We start from the raw sequence: 25,474 nt of genomic DNA, 5'->3' as shown, positions 1-25,474 counted from the left end.
CCGGGCGTGGTGGCTCATGCCTGTAGTCCCAGCTACTCTGGAGGCTAAGCCGGAGAATCACTTGAATCTGGGAGGCAGAGGTTGCAGTGAGCCAAGATTGCGCCATTGCATTCCAGCCTGGGCAACAAGAGCGAAACTCTGCCTCAAAAAAAAAAAAAAAGAAAAATACATATTTGAGGACTTTCTGTCACAAATCTAAACTCATGATACACTTGATATCTATTCTAGGACAGCATACCTTCCATCATATTATCAATGATTCCATAATTGTAAAGTGGGCTATTCTTATCACTGATTAAATTTTAGTGCTATATATAACACAGGTGTTTTCTGTGCCAACCTGGTATTATTTATTAGTTCTTACATATTATAGTCCCCAAATTAATTTTTTCAATTTACTGATAAATGTGATTCAGTATATTCGGATGTTTATCCAAGTTAGTAGGTACCATTATGTAGTTTACAAAAATGCCTTAAATATTATTTTTCTAAAATTTGTTTTGAAATAATTCTAGATTCAGAAGAGATTACAAAATATACAAAAGTTTCCTGAGTATCCTTTGCTTAGCATCATCAATGTTATCTTACATAACCATAATAATAAAAACCACGGAGTTCTGCTCTTGTTGCCCAGGCTGGAGTGCAATAGCATGATGTTGGCTCACTGCAACCCTGCCTCCCAGGTTCAAGCGATTTTCCTGCCTCAGCCTCCTAAGTAGCTGGGATTAAAGGCACCCACCACCACGCTCGACTAATTTTTGTATTTTTAGTAGAGACGGGGTTTCACTATGCTGGCCAGGCTGGCCTTGAACTCTTGACCCCAGGCGGTCCACCCGCCTCAGCCTCCCAAAGTGCTGGGATTATAGGCATGAGTCACCACACCCAGCCTCCTCTTGCTACCTCTTTATACTCACACTGTCCTCCCAATATGACCCATGGTAGCCACTGATCCCATCAGTCTAATTTTGTCATTTCAAGAATGCTATTAAAATGGAATCGTAAGGTACGCAACCTTTGAGATAGGGCTTTGTTCACTCAGCAGATTACCCTTAAGATCTATCCAAGTTGTTGGGTATCTAAATAGTTTTAATTTTTGTTACTGAGTTAGTATTCTTTTAAATGGATGCACCAGGGTTTGTGTATACATTCACTGTTGATGGACATTTGGGTTGTTTCCAGTGTTTTGCTGTTATAAATAAAGATGCTGTGACTATTTGTGTACCCGATATTGTGCGAACATAAGTTTTTATATATTTGGGATAGACACTGGGGTCATGACTGCTGGTGAATATGGTAAATGTGTTTATAAGAAACGGCCAAACTCTTTCCCAGAGTGGCTGTACTAGTATACATTCCCACCACCAATGTGTGAGCATTCCATTTGTTCCATGCCCTTTCTAGCTCTTGGCATTGCCAGTGTGCTTTAGCTTTCCTATTAGGTGTGTGGCAGTATATGATCATGGCCTCAACTTACACATCCCTAACAGAAAATGACATTCAGCATCTCTACATCCACTGAGAACCATATCAAGTAAAATGGTAACTTTTGCTTCCAACCAGCAAACCCAATTTTTAAAACTCAAAAGCATATTATATTTTATAACATATTTACCCTTTCTGTTCCTTTTTCTTCATTCCTGATGTTATATTTCCTTTAGTTATTTCCTTTTTATGTGAACTTACTTAATCATTTCTCTTTGAGCAGGCTTGGTGGCAAAAAATTACTAGTTTCCCTAGAAACAGGGTTCCTTTTTTCTCTATCCAGAGTTATTTCCCTGGATCTAATGAGATTAATCCACTTTATAAATGGCAAGTTCTCTTTATAAAAGTAATAGACATTTGCCATAGAGTATTGTGGCAGAATTCAATCCCTGACTCCATATTGAGTAATTTACTTCTTTGAAAATATTTTTTGAGCTTCTACACCATGGCAGGCATGTTGTAGACAATGGAGACACATCAATGAACAAAACAGGCAAAGTGCTGGCTTTGATATGACATACAGTCTGGTAAAGGAGACTGAGTAAGATAAATACAAAATCGAATTCAGATAAGCGCTAGGAAGAAATATAAAGCCTAGTAAGTTCATAGATTGTAACCAGAGTTATTTTAGGAAGAGTTTTCAGGGAAGGCTTTTCTGTGCAGATATAATTTGAACCAAAGCCTAAATATACTGTGGGGAGACAGCCATCATATTTTTAAGTCCAGAACACTATAGAACTTTCTAAGTGTTTTCTTTGGGGTTCCTGCCTCAGCATTCTCTGAGAAGCTTGTAAAAGAAGGCAAATTCTTGAGTCACTCCCCAGACTTTCCAAGCTGGAATTTCTGGGGATGGGGTTCAGATTCTGCATTTATAAAAAGAGCCTGCTTAAATTTGAACATCTCTGCCCTAAATTGTGGATTGGTGCTCCCATCACCACTCCCACACTGTAACAGGATGGATTCAGGGCAGATTGTCTCCAGCAATGAATCAGACAAAAGTGCTCCACCAACCAGGCCCTTGAATCACCTTCCTTGTCCCGTGAATCAGCACAGCCTGCCGTGGCAAAGTTGTATCAGCCCACTCCTGGAAATGATCAGTGAGGGTCCCATCATGGGCTGCTCATAGTGCTGTGGACCAGGTGCTAAACTTACCTACCAGAGATTAACATTCCAGATGAACGGGGCTGAAATTTAATCCTGGATGGAATATGTTATAACACTTAAGAAATTATACAAACATGAAATTCTTATTCTCTAAAAATTACAAAACGTAAGTAAAATGAAGAAATTTTAAGTCACCATAATTGTAAGGAACAGTCAAATATTGTTAGTATATTCTCCAGAATTTTTCAAATGCATGAGTATATTTATTTTCTGAAAGAAAACAGCCTATTTTGCATTTATCATGCCATGAACTTGTACATCATCATACCTAATTTTTTTCTAAGATCAACATGTTTTATAATATATTCATGATTATGATACAGAGATAGTAAAATTAAGTATAAATTGGGAATATTTTTCAAGTAAAAACATGGCATTCTCTACCTATGAACACAAACAATATTAATTCGAACTAAATGTCGTTTAACCAATCACAATTTTCCAAAAGATGTTTATGACTTCTTCCAATAACAAGATCATAAAATATATACTATCCTGCAGATCATTTTTTTGTCCTCTGACAAATATAGTTTTCCTTTTTATAAAACAATTGTAGTATATTCTTTTAAATTGATATATACTCTTACAGTTGAGCAGATGTTCCATAATTTACCAAAGTATTCATCTCTCATTGTAATTACCTTTTTCTTGTAAATTACAAAAGTTGTGGTTAATATTAAGACAGCTTTTGACTAAATGGCTTTTAGAATTGCTGTGTCAAAGAAAACGAAAATATTAAATTGGCTCTAGGTTGCCTTCCAAAAATACAATATTTACTTAAATCTTCTACAGTTACAACACCAACATCTGCAAAAATAGAACTAATATTTTTTAAGTGTGACTTTTCAAAAAATCTGGAAACATTGCAAAGTAGGATGATCGCATTCTAATAATTTCATATTCTTAAGTAACCCACTGTCATCTTCCTTTACTTCTGGAAGGAAACATGTAGATATTAACACAGTTGCACCTTCACCTCCTCATCCCTTTCCCCACTGGCAGTAGGTTTAATAGCAAGCCCCATGTGGGTATTAGCATTTAATAGAGCATCACTCCTATTCTCGGCTTCGTCCATTCAGTCAGAGTCTAATCTAACCTACAAAAGCCTTACCCAGTCCACAACACCCGCCCTATCCCCAAATCTAACACTTTCAGTGATCACTGGTTTTGGCAACTCTCTGACCGCTTCCTGGCCAGCACCGTGGTTTCTTCAAACCTTGTTTATTTTTCCAAATTGTCCTGGATATGAGCATCTTCTCTGCCCTACGGCTGCTGCCTTCCTCTAAGATGGCCGTGCCCGTGGTGCTCCAGCTAAGGCTCCACTCTCAGCTATAATGGGCACAAAGGGTGCCGCCATCTTTTTTCCCCACAGCAGGCTGAATAGAATGCCACTGCGCCGTGTTGGCCTTGGCTGGGCACCCGACTCTTGAGTGTCCCTTGCAACGAAGAGAGAAAGGCACTGAGGTGGCTAAGAGTGATTCCCACAGCCATTATGGCCGCTCCTGTCAGAAACGCTGCGATAGGCGCAGCCCTGTGACCTCATAGAGCGGCGCCCGCAGTCTGAACATGCGATCCCGGGCAGGCTCCGTGGTCCTTCCCTCACTTCATCTTCTTCACCGCTCAGCTTCTCGTAGGCCGCGCAGGAGCGCGTCTGAATAGGAAGCGTTTTCGGACGTGGATGCGGCGTTTTGTCGCTGCCGGTGGTGTCTGGAGAGGTTCGGGCTCGGGTGAGTCGAGTTCTGGGCATGGACTCGCGGCCTGTGGGTCTGTGTACCGATGGTGCGTGGAGCATCCTGATTGGGGCTGTATTTGAACGCAGTCGCTGAGGAAGCGGGGCGTTAATGACGGGGCCTTTGGCTGTAGGGATGAAGAGTCTGAGGAAATCAGCGACGAGTCCGACTCTGTCTGGGTTTGGGGCCCTTGTGAGTCACTTGGCTTGTGGGGCTCAGTGATTGGGAACTGGAATGAGAAGTTTGTACCCGTGAACGCGGGGGTCTCGTTCAGGGTCTCGATTTAATGTGGGGCTCAGCCTTAGAGATGTCTGGGTTGGGGAGATGTCCTCTCAATTTCCTAGACCTGTTTGGGGTTTCATATGGGATTTAATATAGGACTGAGTCACGGAGAAGCCTGGTAGGGACTGTCAGTGTGTGAGGAGGCCAGAGCCCCTTGATAATTGGTTGAAACCTTGAATGCGGGGACAGACTTGAAGGCTGCATTTCCCCTGCTCAAATCCACTTCCCTCCATCAAGTTCAAGTCCGTCCCCGCGGTCCGTACCAAAAACTTTGTCTTTCCACATCGCCACTCTTCTCATAGAGAGACAGAGATCTGTGAGGTAAAATTCATGACGTCACTTCATAAGCTGTTTAAGCTTTGTAGAGTCAGCGGTGATAATGTTACATCTTACATTCCTGATTGTCACTGCTGCTGTGCACTTTCCTTAAATAAAGGACCTAATATTTCTAACAGTTCCTTTATTTGATGCCTCGGAGGCTTTTACACCCTGAGGCAATAAAATAAGGTTCTAAATGTGTGAAAGCTATGTCATTCTTTAGACACAAGGTAACGTGTCTTTTTTCCTTGATCACTCTAATTAATGGGTATCAATTTTACTGATCTTTTCAGTCACTTTTCGTATTCTTCGTTGGGCGCTTTTTAAAAAAAATGTGTTTCTGTTTTTTTTTTCACCGATTTCCACTTTCCCCTTTATTTTTTTAGTCAAATTGGTTTGTGTTTTAATTGCTCCTCGTTTTATAGTTTTTCAGTTTGGACAATGAGTAATCATTTAAGGATGTTTTCTTTTCTGATACAGGTTTTTTTTTCTTTTCTGATTTAAAGTCACAAGTCCTTTAGGGATAGGTAATTAATGTTTATGTTGTGTTTTTGTTTCCAGTCAGTTCAAAATATTGTCCAGTTTCCCATGTGATTTTCTTTTTCCTCTCTCCTTTTTTTTTTTTTTTTTTTTTTTTTTTTGAGACAGGGTCTTGCTCTCGCCCTTGCTGGAGTGCGATGGCGCGTTCTCCGCTCCCACCTCCTGGGTTGAAGCAATTCTTCCATCTTGGCCTCCTGAATAGCTGGGATTACTGGGATTACAGGCGCGCGCCACCGTGCCTGGCTAATTTTTTGTATTTTTAGTAGACGTGGGGTTTCTCCATGTTGGCCAGTCTGGTCTGGAACTTCTGGCCTCAAGTGATCCACCCATCTCAGCCTCCCAAAGTGCTGGAATTACAGGTGTGAGCCACATCGTGCCTGGCTCATGATTTTCCTTTTAACCTTGGTTATTCAGATCTGTGCTATTTTATTTCCGAATATTTGGATATTTTCTAAATTTCATTCTGATATTATTTATAATTAAATTGTTGTGGTTGGAAAATATATTTAGAATTTATTGACACTTGTTTTATATCCCAGCATATCCCAGTAAAAGAGGCCTTCTTCTTTTACTAATCCTCCTCAGCACAGACCCTTTACGGATGTCGGGCTGGGGAATGGTCGGGTCTTTCCCTTCCCACGAGGCCCTATCTCAGGCTATCACATGGGATGTTATCTTTCCTGGAGAACATAACATGTGCTCTTGAAAAAAATGTTTATTTTACTGCTGTTGAGTGCAGTGCTAAATGTTAGTTAAGTCTAGTTGGTTGATAATGTTGTTCAAGTTTTTGGTATCCTTGCTGAGTTTCTATTTGTTTTCTTTATTATTGCAAGTAGGGTGATGTAGTCTTCAATTATTATTGTTGAATTGTCTAATCCTCTCTCATTCTGTTTTGCTTCATACGTTTTTAAATTATCATATCCTTATATATACACCCTTATATTATTATTGCCAGCCATTGTAACCATTGTTGCCACTCACCTAGGCCTTGGTGTCCAGAGTTTTATTGGATATCAGTTAACATACACACAATTGACTGCCTATGAGGCTGACTTCAATCTCCAGCTCCTCCAGATATCAAACTAATACTACGTGGTCCAAGGCCTCCCACAGTAAATCACATTATTAGGATAGACAATTTGGCATGGCTTAAATTGCCCTGATAACCAAAGACAGTTTTGTCAAGCAGCGTATTCCAAAGGTTTAGAGTTTGCCTCATAGGAACTGTGGGCAAAGGACAAAGCTCTCTTGGGTAAAGTTACTCCTTTAGCGCATAATGTGAAATGAGACAGTTCTTGTGATTTGCTTAGTACATTGGTCTTGACACGAGGTATGTATACCCGTAGAGCTTACAGAGACTTTTGAACCAGTACGTGGGCACATATGGTTTTTAAAAACATTCTTGGAGCCTTCCATGTGTTCTCTTTCCTAAAACTGATCTGTCTGAGAATTCACCTTGAAGGGGGCCAGCCCCTCCACAACCTGTGGGTGTTTCTTGTCAGGTGGGATGAGAGACTGAGAAAAGAAATAAGAGACAGAGACAAAGTATAGAGAAAGAAAAGTGGGCCCAGGAGACCCAGCGCTCAGCATACGGAGGACCCACGCAGGCACTGGTCTCTGAGTTCCCTCAGTATTTATTGATCACTATCTCTACCATCTCGGAGAGGGGAATGTGGCAGGACAATAGGGTAATAGTGGGGAGAGGGTCAGCAGGAAAACATGTGAACAAAGGTCTCTGTGTCATAAATAAGGAAAGGTGCTGTGCCTTGATGTGCACGCACACAAACATTTCGGTGCAATAAAGAGCTGTATTGCCGCCAGCATGTCTCACCTCCAGCCCTAAGGCAGTTTTCTCCTATCTCAGTAAATAGAACAGACAATGGGGTTTTACACCAAGACATTCCATTCCCAGGGACGAGGAGGAGACAGATGCCTTCCTCTTATCTCAACTGCAAAGAGGCCTTCCTCTTTTACTAATCCTCCTCAGCAGAGACCCTTTACAGGTGTCAGGGTGGGGGACGGTCAGGTCTTTCTCTTCCCACGAGGCCATATCTCAGGCTATCACATGGGGAGAAACCTTGGACAATACCTGGCTTTCGGAGGCAGAGGTCCCTGCGGCCTTCTGCAGTGTATTGTGTCCCTGGGTACTCGAGATTAGAGAATGGCGATGACTTTTAACAAGCATACTGCCTTCAAGCACTTTTTTTTAAACAAAGCACATCCTGCACAGACCTAAATCTATTAAACCTTGAGTCAACACAGCACATGTCTCTGCGAGCACAGGGTTGGGCTAGAGTTACAGATTCACAGCATCTCAAGGCAGAAGAATTTCTCTTAGTACAGAACAAAATGGAGTCTCTTATGTCTACTTCTTTCTACATAGACACAGTAACAGTCTGATCTCTCTTTCTTTTCCCCAGACACCTGCCTCTGAGGCATCGTGCTGTGCCGGTTCTGCTTTCCCACCTTCTCTATAATAGTCATGCCACTTCTACTTTACAAAAGAAAGGCATAGCTTTCACACATTTAGAACCATGAAAATCTCTGAGGCACCAAATAAAGGAACTGTTAGAAATATTAGGGTCTTTTATTTAAGGTAAGTGCAGAGCAGCAGTGACAATGTCTGGACCCAGGGTTAACGTACACTTAAAGCCATTTTGTTTATCAGTCCTCAGGTCCTGGCTCCCAGAAGCAAGATAACTCAAGTGAAGCAATGAAGGAAGAAGAAGGAGGTTGCTGGCCTTGGATATCATAATTTCTGGGGACAACTTTAAGTGGACACTAATATTTCTGACTAGGAAAACTTCAAAAACTTCATGGCAAATGCAGAAGAGACAAAGACGTATAGTCCATGTTATCCACTATTTTCTGAGCACAGAAGAAAATGATCAAGACCCAGGTGATATTTTCCCTTTGATTTTTTGATAGATTTATGGCGGCCTGAAAAAGTCAGTTGAACTTAAGGAAGTATATACTGGGATAATTGTGTTCTAGGGAGAAATTAACTTAGATTGCTTTTGGGAGTAGAGGTGGGGGTTCATTCTGCCTTAAGAAGTAGATTCTGGATCGCTTGAGCTCAGGAGTTCAAGACCAGCCTGGGCAACATGGTGAAACCCCGTCTCTACAAAAAATACAAAAATTAGCTGGGTGTGGTGGTGCAAACCTGTAGTCCCAGCTACTCGGGAGGCTAAGGTGGGAGAATTGCTAGAGCTCAGGAGGACGAGGCTACAGTGAGCCATGTTTGCACCACTGCACTCCAACCTGGGTAACAAAGTAAGACCTTGTCTCAAAAAGAAGGAAAAAAAAGTAGACTCAATTTGAAAGAATGCATGCTTTGTTGGTAGTTCAACTTTTGACCATTACAATGATACATGAATCACCACTCAAGAAGGAACTATGGTTGTCATTTTAATGTACATACTCCAGACCATTTTTGGAATATTGGCATTCTTTGCATGCTGGTGCCTGCCAACCAACTTTTTTTTTTTATTACTAATTTATTTATTTATTTATTTTGAGACAGAGTCTTGCTCTGTCACCCAGGCTGGAGTGCAGTGGAGCGGTCTTGGCTCACTGCAAGCTCTGCCTCCCAGGTTCACGCCATTCTCTTGCCTCAGCCTCCCAAGTAGTTGGCAGGAGACAGATGCCTTCCTTTTATCTCAACTGCAAAGAGGTCTTCCTCTTTTTCTAATCCTTCTCAGCACAGACTGTTTACGGGTGTCCCCCGGTGTCGGACTAGGGGACGGTCAGGTCTTTCCCTTCCCACGAGGCCATATCTCAGGCTATCACTTGGGGAGAAACCTTGGACAATACCTGGCTTTCCTAGGCAGAGGCCCCTGTGGCCTTCCGCAGTGTATTGTGTTCCTGGGTACTTGAGATTAGAGAATGGTGATGACTTTTAACAAGCATACTGCCTTCAAGTGCTTTTTTAACAAAGCACATTCTGCATAGCCCTAAATCCAGTAAACGTTGAGTCAACACAGCATATATTTCTGCGGGCACAGGGTTGGGGCTAGGGTTACAGATTAACAGCATCTCAAGGCAGAAGAATTTCTCTTAGTACAGAACAAAATGGAGTCTCATGTCTACTTCCTTCTACATAGACACAGTAACAGTCTGATCTCTCTTTCTTTTCCCCACATCTGACACCAGATATGTGGGGTTTTTCCCACACATTAATTCAATTCTCCATACCTATTAGGTATTCTAAAATTTACTCAATTCTGACACTAATTTCCTAGATTTAGGACAGACTCCACAGGTTGAGGGCTCAGTCCCACAAGACTGCCCCCCTGAAAAGTACTGGGTCCCCAGGTTACTCACAACTTCTTTTGGACTTGGCTACCAATTGGATGTCCCCACAACCCCCTTCTCAGATCTATTCATGTGCTAGAAGGCTCAAAAAATGCAGGAAGACAGTTTACTTACTAGATTACTGGCTTATTATGAAAGGGTACAACTCAGGAATGGCCAGTTGGAAAAGATGCATAGGTTAGGTAATGGGGAAGGGCCTCAGGGCTTCCATGCCCTTTCTGGGTATTCTGCCTTTCCAGGACTGCCCTATGTTCAGCAGCCTGGAAGCTCTCAACCTCATCCTTTTATTGTTTTGGTGGGTTCATTACATAGGCATATTTTATTCATTAACTATTGGTGGTAAGCTCAATTTCCATCACCTCTCCCTTCCACAGAGTTCAGGGGTTGGTTGGAGAGGTGAGACTGAAAGTTCCAACTATCTACCACAAGGTTGGTTCCCCTGGCAACCAGCTCCCTTCCTTAGGCCATGGAAGAGCCCCAGGCACCAGTCATCTCAATAGCATGTAAAAGACACTTCAGCAATTCCAAAGATTTGGAGGGCAGAGACCAAATGTATATTTATTTTTCACAGTCTGGTATATAGAAAGTGACATGGATAAGAAGTATATTTGGTCGTTGTTCCCAGTTCATGGCACAGCATGCTTAAAACCCTTGGAATTTCTTCCTGAGGAATAGGTGTGTCTTTTGTTATTCATAAGGAAACCCTGTGATACACCTGAATTTCTGCTCATGAGGTGACTAATGATGAGACCTCTAGATAGTGTCAGGATGAGACTGGTCCCCAGAAAGACCAAGCAATTAGGGGATTGGAACTGAAAGGAGGAATGGACTGGAGAGTAAGTTCTATAAAAACTCTTGAACAGGCCGGGCATGGTGGCTCGCGCCTGTAATCCCGGGCGGATCATGAGGTCAAGAGATCGAGACCATCCTGGCCTACATGGTGAAAGCCCGTCTCTACTAAAAATACAAAAATTAGCTGGGCGTGGTGGCACGCGCCTATAGTCCCAGCTACTCAGGAGGCTGAGGCAAGAGAATCCCTTGAACCCGGGAGGTGGAGGTTGCAGTGAGCTGAGATCGGGCCACTGCACTCCAGCCTGGGTGACAGAGCGATACTCCATCTAAAAAAAAAAGTTTTATTTATTATTATTATTATTATTATTATTATTATTTTGAGATGGAGTCTCGCTCTGTCGCCCAGGCTGTGAGTTTTTTTCTTTCTTTTCTTTTTTTTTTTGAGATGGCTTCTCGCTCTGATGCCCAGGCTGGAGGGCAGTGGCGCAATCTTGGCTCACTGCAAGCTCTGCCTCCGGATTCACGCCATTCTCCTGCCTCAGCCTCCTGAGTAGCTGGGACTACAGGCACCCACCACCACGCCCGGCTAATTTTTTGTACTCTTGAACAAGCTTCAGGTTGGTGAACATACCAGGGTGCTGGGAGGATGCCACACCCAGAGAGGAATGGAAGCTTGGCACATCCTCTTCCATATCTTGCCCTGTGCATTTCTTCAGTCTGGCGGTTCCTGAGTTATATCCTTTATTATTAACTAGGTACCATAGGTAAAGTGTTTCCTGAGTTCTATGAAGTGTTCTAGTAAATTATCAAACCTGAGGAGGGGTTTGTGGGAGCCCCTAATTTATAGCCAGTTAGTCAGAAATACTGGTAGCCCAGGACTTGTGACTGGCATCTTAAGAGGAGGCGTCTTTTTTTTTTTAATTATATATTCTCCAATTTAAAAATTTTAATTGAAAAATAAACTTTAATGTCAAAAATGCAAACTTGGGGAGGGCGGAAAGATCACACACAAGGCTGTCACTTCACACTTGGAGGGTCGCACAGCAGCCAGGCAAAGGTGCTCCTCACTTCCCAGACATTGCGGGGGCCAGGCAGAGGCGCTCCTCACTTCCCAGACGGTGGCGGCGGTGTGTGGCGGCTGGGCAGAGGCGCTCCTCACTTCCCAGATGGCGGGCGACTGGGCAGAGGCTCTCCTCACTTCCCAGACAGTGGGGCGGCCAGGGAGAGGAACTCAAGAGGAGGCAGTCTTGTGGGATTGAACCCTTAAATCTGTGGATTCTGACACAGATAGTGTCAGAATTGAATTGAATTGTTGGACATCTAGTTTATGTTTAGATAATTGGAGAATTGGTTGTTAGTGTTGGAAAACACTGCACGAAAATGAAGGGGTGGCCCGCCCCTCCACACCTGTGGGTGCTTCTCGTTAGGTGGGAGGAAAGGCTTGAGAAAAGGGGTAAGACACAGAGACAAAATGTAGAGAAGGAAAAGCGGGGCCCAGGGGACCGGTGCTGTGCTTACAGAGGACCCACACCGGCCCCGGCCTCTGAATTCCCTTAGTATTTATTGATAATTATCTTTACCATCAAAAAGATAAGGGAGTGACTGGACAATAGGATCATTGTAGGGAGGAAATCAGCAGAAAGACATATGACCAAAAAATCCTTGTAACATCAATAAGTTTAAAAGAAAATGCTGTGCCTTGAGATGCATATGCGAACATCTCCATAAACCTTTTAGCAGTATTGCTCCAGCAAGCCCCACCTTATTCCTAAAGGCGGTTTTCTCCTTACTCAGTAAACAAAGCACACAAAGGGTTTTACCTGGAGATGTTCCATCTCCCAGGGACGGGCAGGAGACAAATGTTTTTCTTTTTCTCTAGATTTAAGAGAATGGTGATGACCTTTAACCATAAGCAGCCTTTAGGCACTTGTTTAACAAAGCACATTCTGCACCGCCCAAAATCCTTTTAACCTTAAGTCACCACAGCACATGTCTCTTGCAAGGACAATGTTGGGGGTAGGGTCACGGATTAACAGCATCTCAAATACAGAACTAAACGGAGTCTCTTATGTCTACTTCCTTCTATATAGCCACAGTAACAGGCTGATCGCTCTTTCTTTTCCCCACACAAAAAGAACATTCAGTGCTGCAAATCTTGCCAACAGTTAACTGTGTTATCAAATTGTGTATTTTCCATGATCTAGATGATCCAGTATTATTTTGCCTTATTTTGCATTTTCCCATTCACCAGTGAGGTTCAGATCCTTCTCATCTCTTTGTTGTTTCTTTGGATTATTTATTCTGTCATAAAGTGTCTGTAGTCTTTGCTCATTTAATTTTTTTGTGGTTTTATTTATAATTGTTTATCTTGACTGGATATTGATTCTTTTATATGTTGCAAATATTTTTCTAGAGTCTACTTCTCTTTTAGCTTGTTCAAAATATTTTTTCCCATGCAGAAGTCATTTTTTTTAAAGCTTTTTACTTATATCATGAACATGTTTTCATTTATTCCTTTTTTTTTCTTTATTTGAGACAGGGACTCACTCTCTTCCCCAGGATGGAGTGCAGTAGCACAATTATGGCTCACTGCAGCCTCAACCACCATCTGCCTGCCTTAGCCTCCTGAATAGCTGAGACCACAGGCATCCACTACCACACCCAGCTAATTTTTTGTTCTTTGTAGAGAATATAGATAGAGTCTCACTATGTTGCTCAGGTTGGTCTCAAACTCCTGGGCTCAAACTATCGTCTGGAAGTTCTGTAATTACAGATATGTGCCCCACTCCTGGCCTCATAAGTTCTTCTTAAGTTTACATCTTATATTAATTGTCTATTAGTACCTAAGACATTACTCCAAAATGTAGTGACATGAAACAACACTTAAAAAAAAAACTCCCTTCCTTCCTTCCTTCCTTCCTTCCTTCCCTCCTTCCCTCCCTCCCTCCCTCCCTCCTTCCTTCCCCAGGCTGCAATCTACTCGGCTCGCTGCTGCCCGCGCCGCGGACTGCCTGGGACTGCCGGCGCGCGCCACCGCTGCCTGCTTTTTCTCCTTTGGCTGCAGGCGCGCGTTCGCCATGTTGGCCACGCTGGTCGCCAGCTCCTGACGCCGAGTGCTCTGCCCGCCTCAGCCTCCTGAGGTACTGGGACTGCAGACGGAGTCTCGCTCACCCGGTGCTTGCCCGGGCTGCAGTGCCGTGGCGTGGTCTGGGCTCGCGGCAGCCTCCGCCTCCCAGCCGCCTGCCTTGGCCTACCAGGGTGCTGGGATTGCAGCCCCTGCCCGGCCGCCGCCCCGTCTGGGAGGTGGGGAGCGTCTCTGCCCGGCCGCCCCTCTGCCCGGCCTACCCATCTGGGAAGTGAGGAGCGCCTCTGCCCGGCCACCCATCATCTGGGAGGTGAGGAGCGCCTCCTCCCAGCCACCCATCGTCTGGGAGGTGAGGAGCGCCTCTGCCCGGCCACCCATCGTCTGGGAAGTGAGGAGCGCCTCTGCCTGGCCGCCCCGTCTGGGAAGAAGTGAGGAGCGCCTCTGCCCGGCCGCCCCGTCTGGGAAGTGAAGAGCGCCTCTGCCCGGCCACCCCGTTCGGGAAGAAGTGAGGAGCGCCTCTGCCTGGCCGCCCCGTCTGGGAAGAAGTGAGGAGCGCCTCTGCCCGGCCGCCCCGTCTGGGAAGTGAAGAGCGCCTCTGCCCGGCCACCCCGTCCGGGAAGAAGTGAGGAGCGCCTCTGCCCTGCCGCCCTGTCCGGGAAGAAGGGAGGAGCGCCTCTGCCCGGCCGCCCCGTCCGGAAGAAGTGAGGAGCCCCTCTGCCCGGCCACCCCATCTGGGAAGTGAGGAGCGCCTCTGCCTGGCCACCCATTGTCTGGGAAGTGAGGAGCGCGTCTGCCCGGCCGCCCCGTCTGGGAAGTGAGGAGCGCCTCTGCCCGGCCACCCATCGTCTGGGAAGTGAGGAGTGCCTCTGCCCGGCCGCCCCGTCTGGGAAAAAGTGAGGAGCGCCTCTGCCCGGCCGCCCCGTCTGGGAAGAAGTGAGGAGCGCCTCTGCCTGGCCGCCCCGTCTGGGAAGAAGTGAGGAGCGCCTCTGCCCAGCCGCCCCATCTGGGAAGTGAGGAGCGCCTCTGCCCCGGCGCCCCGTCCGGGAAGAAGTGAGGAGCGCCTCTGCCCGGCCACCCCATCCGGGAAGAAGTGAGGAGTGCCTCTGCCCGGCCGCCCCGTCTGGGAAGAGGTGAGGGGCGCCTCTGCCTGGCCACCCATCATCTGGGGAGTGAGGAGCGCCTCTGCCCGGCCGCCCCATCTGGCAAGTGAGGAGCGCCTCTGCCCGGCCACCCATCGTCTGGGAAATGAGGAGCGCCTCTGCCCGGCCGCCCCGCCTGGGAAGTGAGGAGCGCCTCTGCCCGGCCACCCATCGTCTGGGAAGTGAGGAGCGCCTGTGCCCGGCCGCCCCGTCTGGGAAGTGAGGAGCGCCTCTGCCCGGCCGCCCCGTCTGGGAAGTGAGGAGCGCCTCTGCCCGGCCACCCATCGTCTGGGAAGTGAGGAGCGCCTCTGCCCGGCCACCCATCGTCTGGGAAGTGAGGAGCGCCTCTGCCCGGCCGCCCCGTCTGGGAAGTGAGGAGCGCCTCTGCCCGGCCACCCACCGTCTGGGAAGTGAGGAGCGCCTCTGCCCGGCCGCCCCGTCTGGGAAGTGAGGAGCGCCTCTGCCCGGCCACCCACTGTCTGGGAAGTGAGGAGCGCCTCTGCCCGGCCACCTATCGTCTAGGAAGTGAGGAGCGCCTCTGCCCGGCCGCCCCGTCTGGGAGGTGAGGAGCGCCTCTGCCCGGCCGCCCCGTCCGGGAGGAACTGAGGAGCGCCTCTGCCCGGGCGCCCCGTCCGGGAAGAAGTGAGGAGCGCCTCTGCCCGGCCGCCCCGTCCGGGAAGAAGTGAGGAGCGCCTCTGCCCGGCCGCCCCGTCCGGGAAGAAGTGAGGAGCGCCTCTGCCCGGGCGCCCGTCCGGGAAGAAGTGAGGAGCGCCTCTGCCCAGCCGCCCCGTCCGGGAAGAAGTGAGGAGCGCCTCTGCCCGGCTGCCCCATCTGGGAAATGAGGAGAGCCTCTGCCCGGCCACCCATCCTCTGGGAAGTGAGGAGCGCCTCTGCCCGGCCACCCATCGTCTGGGCAGTGAGGTGCGCCTCTGCCCGGCCGCCCCGTCTGGGAAGTGAGGAACGCCTCGGCCCGGCCTCCCCGTCTGGGAAGTGAGGAGCGCCTCTGCCCGGCCGCCCCGTGTCTGGGAAGAAGTGAGGAGCGCCTCTGCCCGGCCGCCCTGTCTGGGAGGTCTACCACGGAGGCCAGAAGCAATGTGGGGGCTGGACGTGGTGGCTCACGCCTGTGGTCCCGGCACTCTGGGGGTCGAGGCGGGTTGATCACTTCGGGCTAGTTCGAGACCAGTCTGGCCAACTTGGCGAAACATGAAAAATATAACAGACAAACCAACCAACCAACTCAGTGACAACAAAACCGGTCTACCCTGGAGTCATACTCTAATTTTTTCTATTTTTCTCCCTTTCTGATCCTTTATCCCACTTTCTTTTTCTTCCTCTTCCTTTTCCCTATTCTTTGTCAAATAGAGGATTGAGTTATTATCACTGATCCATATAAAGTCCCTCTCTCATTTATTTTAACTCCCACCCCCCATTTCTGTTCCCCGACTTCCCGTGTGTAACCTTCCTAATATGTTTGATATGCACCTTTTTGTTTGTATGCATTTTTAGAAAATGTTTATTGTTTTTGTGTGCAAAAAAAATTAATAAAAAAAAAAAATCTCACACTTTCTGTGGCTCAGGAATAAGGGCATGGCTTACCTGGCTACTTTGATTCACAGTCTCTCATGGGGGTTGTAGTCAAGGTGTTAGCTGGGTTGGAATCTGATCTGAAGGCTGAAATGGGAAAAGATGCGCTTCTAAGCTCACTTATGTGGTTATTGGGAGGATTCATTTCCAGAATGAGAAATGAGGCAGTTTAGTTGAGGTCCTCAGTTTCTACCTGTCTGTTTGTCTAAGCCCACCTTTAGTTTTTTGTCACATGCACCTCCCCTATGTGCCAAATTGTTTAATCAAAGCTAGAAAATGACAGATTCTGCTAGCAAGATGGAAGTCATATAGAGTGTAATCTTAAAGTGGCATCTTGTCACTTTTGCTGTATTCTTTTCTTTAGAAACAAGCTTTTAGGCCACTTGATACTCAGGAGGACGGTACTGCAAAGGGGCAGGAACACCTAGAGTGTAATAAAGAATTTGGCTAGCCTTTGTTTTCGTTCCTGGGAAGTAACCTCTAAACCCTTGTAATTACCCAAGTTATAAAAGTGTCTCTGTCATTCATGGTAGGCCACTCATATTTGATAGTTTATATCCACATGTATAGTGGTGACTCATAGTGGGTCCCTAGATAATTTATGGCAATGACATGACTCTGGATAGGGGCTGCCCATGCCAAAAAGAGCACTAAGTGATTAGAGAGTTGTGGCTTTGAGCTATGTAATACCAGTCAGGAAGGGGAGGGAACTGGAGACTGAACTCAGCTACATGGGCAATGCTTCAATAAACTGTGCCTACATAATGAAGTCTCAATAAAATCTCTGGACATCAAAGTTTAGGTGCGCATCGCTGGCTGGCAAGTACTCTTGAATATTGTTATATGATGTAGTCAGGAAGATGTAATGCCACCCAGGATTCCATGAGGAGAGGACAGTCAGCAGCTTTGTGTTTGGAACCTTCCCAGACCTCACCCTGTGCATGTTTTCCTTTAGCTGATTCTGATTTGTGTCATTTTGCAGTAGTAAAGTGCTAATTGTAAACACAGCACTTTCTTGGGTTCTCTGAGTTGTTCTATCAAGTTTTTAAACCTGAGGGAGTCATGGTAGCTCCACAAATTTGTAGCCAGCTCGCTGGAGTTGGGGGTGATCTGTGTAGCCTTAAGCTTACAGCTCGTGTCTGAAGCAAGGGCCTTCTTGTGGAGGATTGTGCTTTTAACCTGGGAAGTTTGGCCTAACCCAGGTAGTTGATGTCAGAAGTCACTGCAGCTAGAAAATGAGATTATCAGAGGACACCTTAGAGTTGGCCTGCAAGATTTCCATCCAGTAATAAATTCTTTTGGACTGTGGAGTGAGGTAGAAATTTAACTTTAACTTACCTAGTCGATAGACATCTCACATAAAGATTTTGGAATGAGATAAGCTGACCAGGCTTGAGCACTTGTGCCCTCTCATGAGTCTACTTTCTTGACTATGCAGCATCCCACACAGTAATACAGCATAGATTCTCTTATCAGTATTTCCTTGGATCTTAGTTACCTCTACTTCACACTCTGCAGTTCTCTGAAAAGTTATTGTGAAGCAGGAGAATGACAGTTTAGTTGACAAACAGGTCCTTGATATCATGGTTGTAAGACAGCAAGTCATCTGCTAGCCATGTGTTTTAATCCCAAATGGCCTTCCAAAATTGGCCTTTTTTGTTGCAAGAATCAGGACTTTGAAGATTGTATTCCATATGTTTCTGGATTCTATTATTGAAATGTCAGCCATCAGTATATTTTGTTATTTCTTTGTAGGTAATCTGTCTTTTGTCTCTTGATGATTCTATAGTTTTCCCTTTGCATTTGATCTATGGTAGTTGCAATCTGATGTGTCACACCAGTTGTGACTTCCTGCTCTGAACTTGTTGGGATTTCTGAATTTGAGATTTGAGGTATTTAGTTCTGAAATATTTTAGGTTTTAGATATTTATTAATAGATATTGCTTCTCTATTACACCATTTTCCCTTTTAGAAACCATAAGTGGGCATACACTAGGTCTTGCAACACTGTATTTCATATTTATTAACTTATTTGTTATGATTTATCTTTTTTCTCTGTACTGCATTTTCTGCGATTTCCACAGTTATATATTCCAATTCACCAATAATCTTCAGTGTATCCAATATGCTGTTAATCTGTCCATTAATACACATGTGTATATATTGTTTTCTGTTAGAAGTTTTTTTTTTTTTTTTTTTTTGCTGGGTGCAGTGGCACACACCCGTAATCCCAGCACTTTGGAAGGCCGAGGCAGGAGGATCTCTTGAGGCCAGGACTTCAAGACCAGCCTGGTCAACATAATAAGACCCTGTCTCTACAAAAATTGGTAGTAGCATCCACCTGTAGTCCTAGTTACTTGAGAGGCTGAGGTGGGAAGGTCGCTTGAGCCTAGGAGTTCAAGGTTGCATTGAGCTATTACTGTGACACTGCACTCCATTTGGGGCTACAGAGCAAGACCCTGTCTCTTTAAAAATTAAAAAAATAAATAAAAATCTAATCAACTTTAGGGGCCTTTTGTGCTTTATACAGATATAGTTTCATCTTTTCTCTTACATTTATTTAAAAGCACTATTTTATGAGTTCAAGATGTGAAGTCTATTCATGACAGATCCTTATATTGGTTGTGAAGTCATTGGTAATGTAGGGATGTTTTATTTGTCCTGATGTCATTTGCCTATGTTTAATATTTAGAAATAGGCGCTAAAATGTATAGATAGAGGATTTTGCTCCTACCAAAGTATATTTGAGAAAAGAATATAGATGCAGGCTGTACTGTGAAAATTAAAAAAAAATTATCTTATACTTCTGTATTAACAATAGGAGTTCACATCGTATTGAATAGGACTTTGTAATTACAGGAATCACTGTCCCTGGAGGATGTGGCTGTGGAATTCAGCTGGGAGGAGTGGCAGCTCCTGGACACTGCTCAGAAGAACCTGTACCGGGATGTGATGGTGGAGAACTATAACCACCTAGTATCACTGGGTAAGAATAGTTCCCCTGTGTCACCTAGAGGTGCCTACAATGCCCAGACACCGTCCTATGCTCACCTAATCAAACCTTTACAGTCACTGTGGTGTTTGGAAGAGTTACATTTTCAGTCCCCTCTCTGACCCCAAAGTGGTATAATCTCTTCTAAGAGAGAATGCTTACTTTGAAATTGTTTTCTTCATCGAATGTATTATTTTCCCATCTTGACATACTGGACTCCAATTCAGTATGTTTGTGTTTGTCTTTCCACATGAACAGGGTATCAAACTAGCAAACCAGATGTACTCTCCAAGTTGGCCCATGGACAAGAACCATGGATAACAGATGCTAAAATCCAGAATAAAAATTGTCCAGGTAAGTGAGAACCAGCAAGGACAGTGGCTATAGAAGTCTTATTGTAGTCATTAAGGAAAGGTGTCACAGATGTGAAGTATCTGAGGGTACCTAAGCAGCTCCACTATATATTCATCTCCCCATCTGATAACTTTTTTAATGTTGTTATAGCTTTAAAGACTTTTTGTGGCCTGGCGCGGTGGCTCACGCTTGTAATCCCAGCACTTTGGGAGGCCGAGGCGGGCGGATCACGAGGTCAGGAGATCGAGACCACAGTGAAACCCCGTCTCTACTAAAAAATACAAAAAAAAATTAGCCAGGCGTGGTGGCGGGCGCCTGTAGTCCCAGCTACTCGGAGAGGCTGAGGCAGGAGAATGGCGTGAACCCGGGAGGCGGAGCTTGCAGTGAGCCGAGATTGCGCCACTGCACTCCAGCCTGGGTGACAGAGCAAGACTCCGTCTCAAAAAAAAAAAAAAAAAAAAGACTTTTTGTCTTTTCTTGGATCTGATTCTTACTTATTTCAGCTTATATCTTCATAATTTCCTTTTATACTGGGATCATAGAGTTGACAATAAAGAGCCAGCCCCCAGCAAATCATCTCATAAGCTTTTTTTTTTTTTTTTGAGACTGAGTCTCGCTCTATCACCCAGGCTGGAGTGCAATGGCCCAATCTTGGCTCGCTGCAACCTCGTTCTCCTGGGATCAAGTGATTCTCCTGCCTCAGCCTCCTGAGTAGCTGGGATTACAGGCACGTGCCACCACGCCCGGCTAATTTTGTAATTTTAGTAGAGACGGGGTTTCACCACATTGGTCAGGCTGGTCTTGAACTCCTGACCTCGTGATCTGCCCGCCTCAGCCTCCCAAAGTGCTGGGATTGCAGGCATGAGCCACCGCACCCGGCCTTATAAGCATTTTTATCTCATACAATTCTCATGGAAGAATTTGTTACTCTGTTCTTTCTTAGGAATCAGGAAAGTTGACAGTCATCTGCAAGAGCACTCTCCAAACCAAAGACTTCTGAAGAGTGTGCAGCAATGCAATGGACAGAATACACTTAGAAATATTGTACATCTCAGCAAGACACATTTTCCTATGGTGCAAAATCATGATACATTTGACTTGTACAGAAAAAATTTGAAATCAAGTTTAATCAACCAGAAGAGAAGACATGGAATAAATAACCCTGTTGAGTTTATTGGAGGTGAGAAAACGCTTCTACATGGTAAGCATGAATGCACGCATACTAAAACTAGATTTTCTGAAAATGCAAAATGCATCCATACTAAATTCCAAGTCTTCAAGCATCAGAGGACTCAGAAAATTGAGAAACCCCATGCATGCATTGAATGTGAGCAAACCTTCCTTAGGAAGTCTCAGCTCATTTACCAGGAGAACATTTGTATACAAGAGAATCCTGGAAGTGGTCAATGTGAGAAATTATCCAGAAGTGTCCTGTTCACTAAGCATCTGAAAACTAATATAAGAGACAAAATCTGTATACCCAATGAATACAGAAAAGGCTCTACTGTGAAGAGTAGGCTCATTACACATCAACAAACCCATACAGAAGAGAAATCCTATATGTGCAGTGAGTGTGGAAAGGGCTTTACAATGAAGCGCTATCTAATTGCTCATCAGCGAACTCATAGTGGAGAGAAACCTTATGTGTGCGATGAATGTGGAAAAGGTTTCACTGTGAAGAGCAATCTCATTGTACATCAGCGAACTCATACAGGGGAGAAACCCTATATATGCAGTGAATGTGGAAAAGGCTTCACCATGAAGCGCTATCTTGTTGTACATCAGCGAACTCACACTGGAGAGAAACCCTATATGTGCAGTGAATGTGGAAAAGGCTTTACCGTGAAGAGCAATCTCATTGTACATCAGCGCTCCCATACAGGAGAAAAATCTTACGTATGCAGTGAATGTGGAAAAGGCTTCACTGTCAAACGCACTCTCATTATACATCAGCGAACTCATACAGGAGAGAAATCTTACATATGCAATGAATGTGGTAAAGGCTTCACCACAAAGCGCACTCTTATTATACATCAGCGAACTCATACAGGAGAAAAACCCTATGAATGCAATGAATGTGGTAAAGCCTTCAGCCAGAAAATATGCCTCATACAACATGAGAGATGTCATACAGGAAAGACTCCCTTTGTATGTACCGAGTGCGGAAAATCCTATTCACACAAATATGGCCTCATTACCCATCAGAGAATTCACACAGGAGAGAAACCTTATGAGTGCAATGAATGTGGAAAAGCCTTCACCACAAAGTCAGTACTCAATGTACATCAAAGAACGCATACAGGAGAGAGGCCGTATGGATGCAGTGATTGTGAGAAAGCCTTCTCCCACTTATCAAACCTTGTCAAACATAAGAAAATGCACACAAGAGAAATGGGTAGAATCAGTCAAGTTGAAAACTCCTGTAATGGAGAGTCACAGCTCCTTCCTTATAAGTGAACTCATGCAGGAGAAAACCCTACTAGTACAGTGACTATGGAAATGGCTTTTGTGGCAACCCAGACTTCATTAATCAGTGTGTTTCTGGCCACTTGGAACATAAACATGGTGCTGCCTGTTGACAGATGTGTGTCTGTCCTCAGGAGGTGAAATAATTTGCCCTAGAGATCAACTTGATGAATACAGTAAATAAGGTAGTGCCTTTAGTGGTCTTTTACCTCATATTTTCTGTCAATGAAAACACGTTGAATAAACTATATTAATGTGGAGATGTTTTGAGCAATAATTTCTGCTCGTATGTCTGAAAAGTATACAGAGATAAATTCTGTGAATACAAAGACTAGGAAAAGTCTTCTGTGGAAAGATAGACTTTATAATCAGGTTTCCTCATAGATTTCAACGTAAGTGAGCTTATTGTTGATAGGAACATGATGACCATGACAAAGTCTTTACCCAGAAATAGGACCTCAGTGAGTGTCAAAGTTTACACTGGAGAATAACTTTAAGGTGACAGTATTAACGGCAGGATTTCAGTGATGCACTCTGCTTCATCATTTGTCAGGAGATCACATAGAAAGTAAAATTGTTCCAAACATACTATCAAATAAATGTGGGACACCTTTAGCAAACTATCAAGAGCTCATGAAGGCATGAAATGTGGTGAAAATGATGAATATCTGAGTGCTTTTTCTCAATAAGTATAACCTTAAACATCAGCTAATACACCTGGTGTGCATTTTCAGACGGGATACCTTAATCCTCATTTCTACTTGCCTTGCCAATGACTCCATAATATACTGTCTCATTACTGTTTATTTTTACTGTTTTGTAAAATTGTGGTATAATAAGAAATACATTTGGTCTTTGTTCCTGGTTCCTGGCACAGAGCTCCTAAAACCCTTAGAATTTCATGAGTGATAGGAGTGTTTTTTTTCTTTTGTTTTGTTTTGTTTTGTTTTTGCTGTTGTTATTCATAGCACTGCCCTTTTAATTACACCTGATTATACTACTGAGGTGACTTATGGTTGGTCCCCTAGACAGCCTCAGAATGGGGCTGTTCCCTAGGAAGATCAAGTAACTAGAGGATGGAAACTTTGTGCCCCATTTCTCCCACCTCCTGGAAAGGGAGGGGTACTGGAGATTAGATTAGACAGTGAGATTAAGGGAACTCCAAATAGCCCAGAAGCGTGGTGCACCCCCAACTTCATAGGGATGGAGGCTCCTGAGATTAGGAGAACCCTTTTTAGGCTCTACTCTATGTACCTCTTCATTTGAGTGTTCATTTGTATCCTTTATAACCAGTAAAACAAAGTACGCTGTTTTCTTGAGTTTTGTGAACCCTGTAGCAAATTACCAAACCTGAGTAGGGGTAGTGGGAACCCGGAATTTATCACCATTCAGAACTGCAGGTTGTCCTTGTGACTGGCATCTGATGTGGGGGAAGTCTTGCACTGAGCCCCTTAACTTGTGGAGTCTGCACTAACTTGGAGAAGTTAATGTCAGAATTGAATTGTAGAACACCCAGTTGGTGTGGGAGAATTAGAGAATTTATTGGTGTCAGAAAATACTCCAGAACAACCACCCCATATTATGATTAGCTCTTTTCCTTTCTTTGGCTCTAAGCTTAATTGTACGTTAAGCAAACTTAAGTAGTTTAAAAAGAAACTGAATATGTTAAATATATTAACATAACAACATATTTGGACTTGCTTAACTAAGATTATAGAGATGATCAGTTTATAAAACCACCTTCAACTTAAATAAATTTGAACTCAAAAGAAATTGCAAAACTAGTCTAGAGGCTTTGCTTGTGTCCTTCAACCAATTTCTAGTAATGGTTACATTATTAATTAATGTAATATCCTACATAACCATAATTATCAAAACCATAAAAACAACATTGGTAGGATACTATAAAGTAAACTAATCTTATTTGGGATTTGACTAATTTTTATGTTTTTTTCTTTTCTAGTTTGTACTCTAAGAAGTTGTATTACATGTATAGATTTGTGTGACCACTGCAACCACATAAAGCTAATGAACACAAAGTCCCTCATGCTACCTTTTATGCTTACACTCCATCCAAACCTAACTCTGCCAACCACTTTTCTCCTGTCAGTACAATTTCATAATTTCATGAATGTGATAAAAATAAAATTGTTTTTGTAAATGGTTTTTATAAATTTTATATAAATAAGTTATGTGAATTTTCATTGATAGAGAGTATGTAAGCTTTTGGCATGTTTGCCACTCAGCAAATTACTCCTAAGGTTTATATGAGTTGATGAATCGTTGTTTTATTATTATTTTTTTACCACCATGTATCTCACCAGATGAAAGTTGTTTATATTAGAGAGTAGTATACATATTTGATGTACTAGTTTGTTTATCCATTCACCTATGAGATATATTTGCACTGTTTTCCTGGTTTTAAGTGCTATAAGTACAGATGCTGTGAAATCTACATACAGCTTTTGCTTTTGCTTTTTTTTTTAGGATTTACAATCTTAACCTCTTTTTTTTTCTTTTTTAAGAGGGTCTCGTGAGAGGCCGAGGCAGGCGGATCACTTGACGTCAGAAGTTCAAGACCAGCCTGGCCAACGTGGTGAAACCCTGTCTCTACTAAAAATACACACAAAAAATTAGCTGGGCATGGTGGTGGGCTGTTGGGAGCTGAAGGCCCATGGGATGTGACCAACTCAGCACTCCACTGGAGGCTATATGATCAAACAGCAAACTTTATCATGAATGCACGATGTGGGCAAACTCATGACTGCTTCCGCTGCCAGGTTTGCTGAGGGCATTCGCTTCCTGGTGCTGAGCTCCTTGAGGTTATCTACTGGGACATCTAGAGAATGCCATCTTGCAAACCCTACTCTGGACTGAGCAGCTGACCCCTTCTCCCACCCCCCCTTCTCACTATCTCTTTTGCCTAATAAATATGGAGGGCTGTGTAAAGCTCAGGGCCCTTGTCCACTAGAGGCAAGGTGTCCCCTGATCCCTTCTTCCAAATATACTCTTTTGTGTCTTTTATTCCCGTTTCCCCCACTTTTTTCAGTCCCCCTAGGTCCGTGTGGGTTACGTAGTGGTGCCCCAAACAGCGACAGGATCGGGCGCTCTACAGTTGGCGCCTGTAATCCCAATTACTTGGGAGGCTGAGGCAGGAATCACTTGAACCTGGGAGGCAGAGGTTGCAGTGAGCTGAGATCCTGCCACTGCACTCCAGGCCTGGGCGACGGAA

General features: G+C 44.3%; 1 protein-coding gene across 1 annotated transcript; it reads left to right on the top strand.

Moving 5' to 3' along the window:
- Positions 1–4,319: 4,319 nt before the first annotated feature.
- On the top strand, positions 4,320–24,701 carry ZNF614 (zinc finger protein 614). Its single transcript, XM_030821198.1, has 5 exons — positions 4,320–4,373; positions 8,192–8,415; positions 19,290–19,416; positions 19,681–19,776; positions 20,720–24,701. The coding sequence occupies exons 2-5, from the start codon at positions 8,401–8,403 to the stop codon at positions 22,231–22,233; spliced, it is 1,752 nt and encodes a 583-aa protein (XP_030677058.1). The 5' UTR covers positions 4,320–4,373; positions 8,192–8,400; the 3' UTR covers positions 22,234–24,701.
- Positions 24,702–25,474: the final 773 nt, after the last annotated feature.

The sequence above is a fragment of the Nomascus leucogenys genome, chromosome 10 (genome assembly GCF_006542625.1).
Source record: "Nomascus leucogenys isolate Asia chromosome 10, Asia_NLE_v1, whole genome shotgun sequence".
In the NCBI taxonomy this organism is placed as follows: domain Eukaryota; kingdom Metazoa; phylum Chordata; class Mammalia; order Primates; family Hylobatidae; genus Nomascus; species Nomascus leucogenys.
The sequence above is the reverse complement of the archived record's forward strand: the minus strand, read 5'-3'. Positions and strand labels throughout refer to the sequence as shown.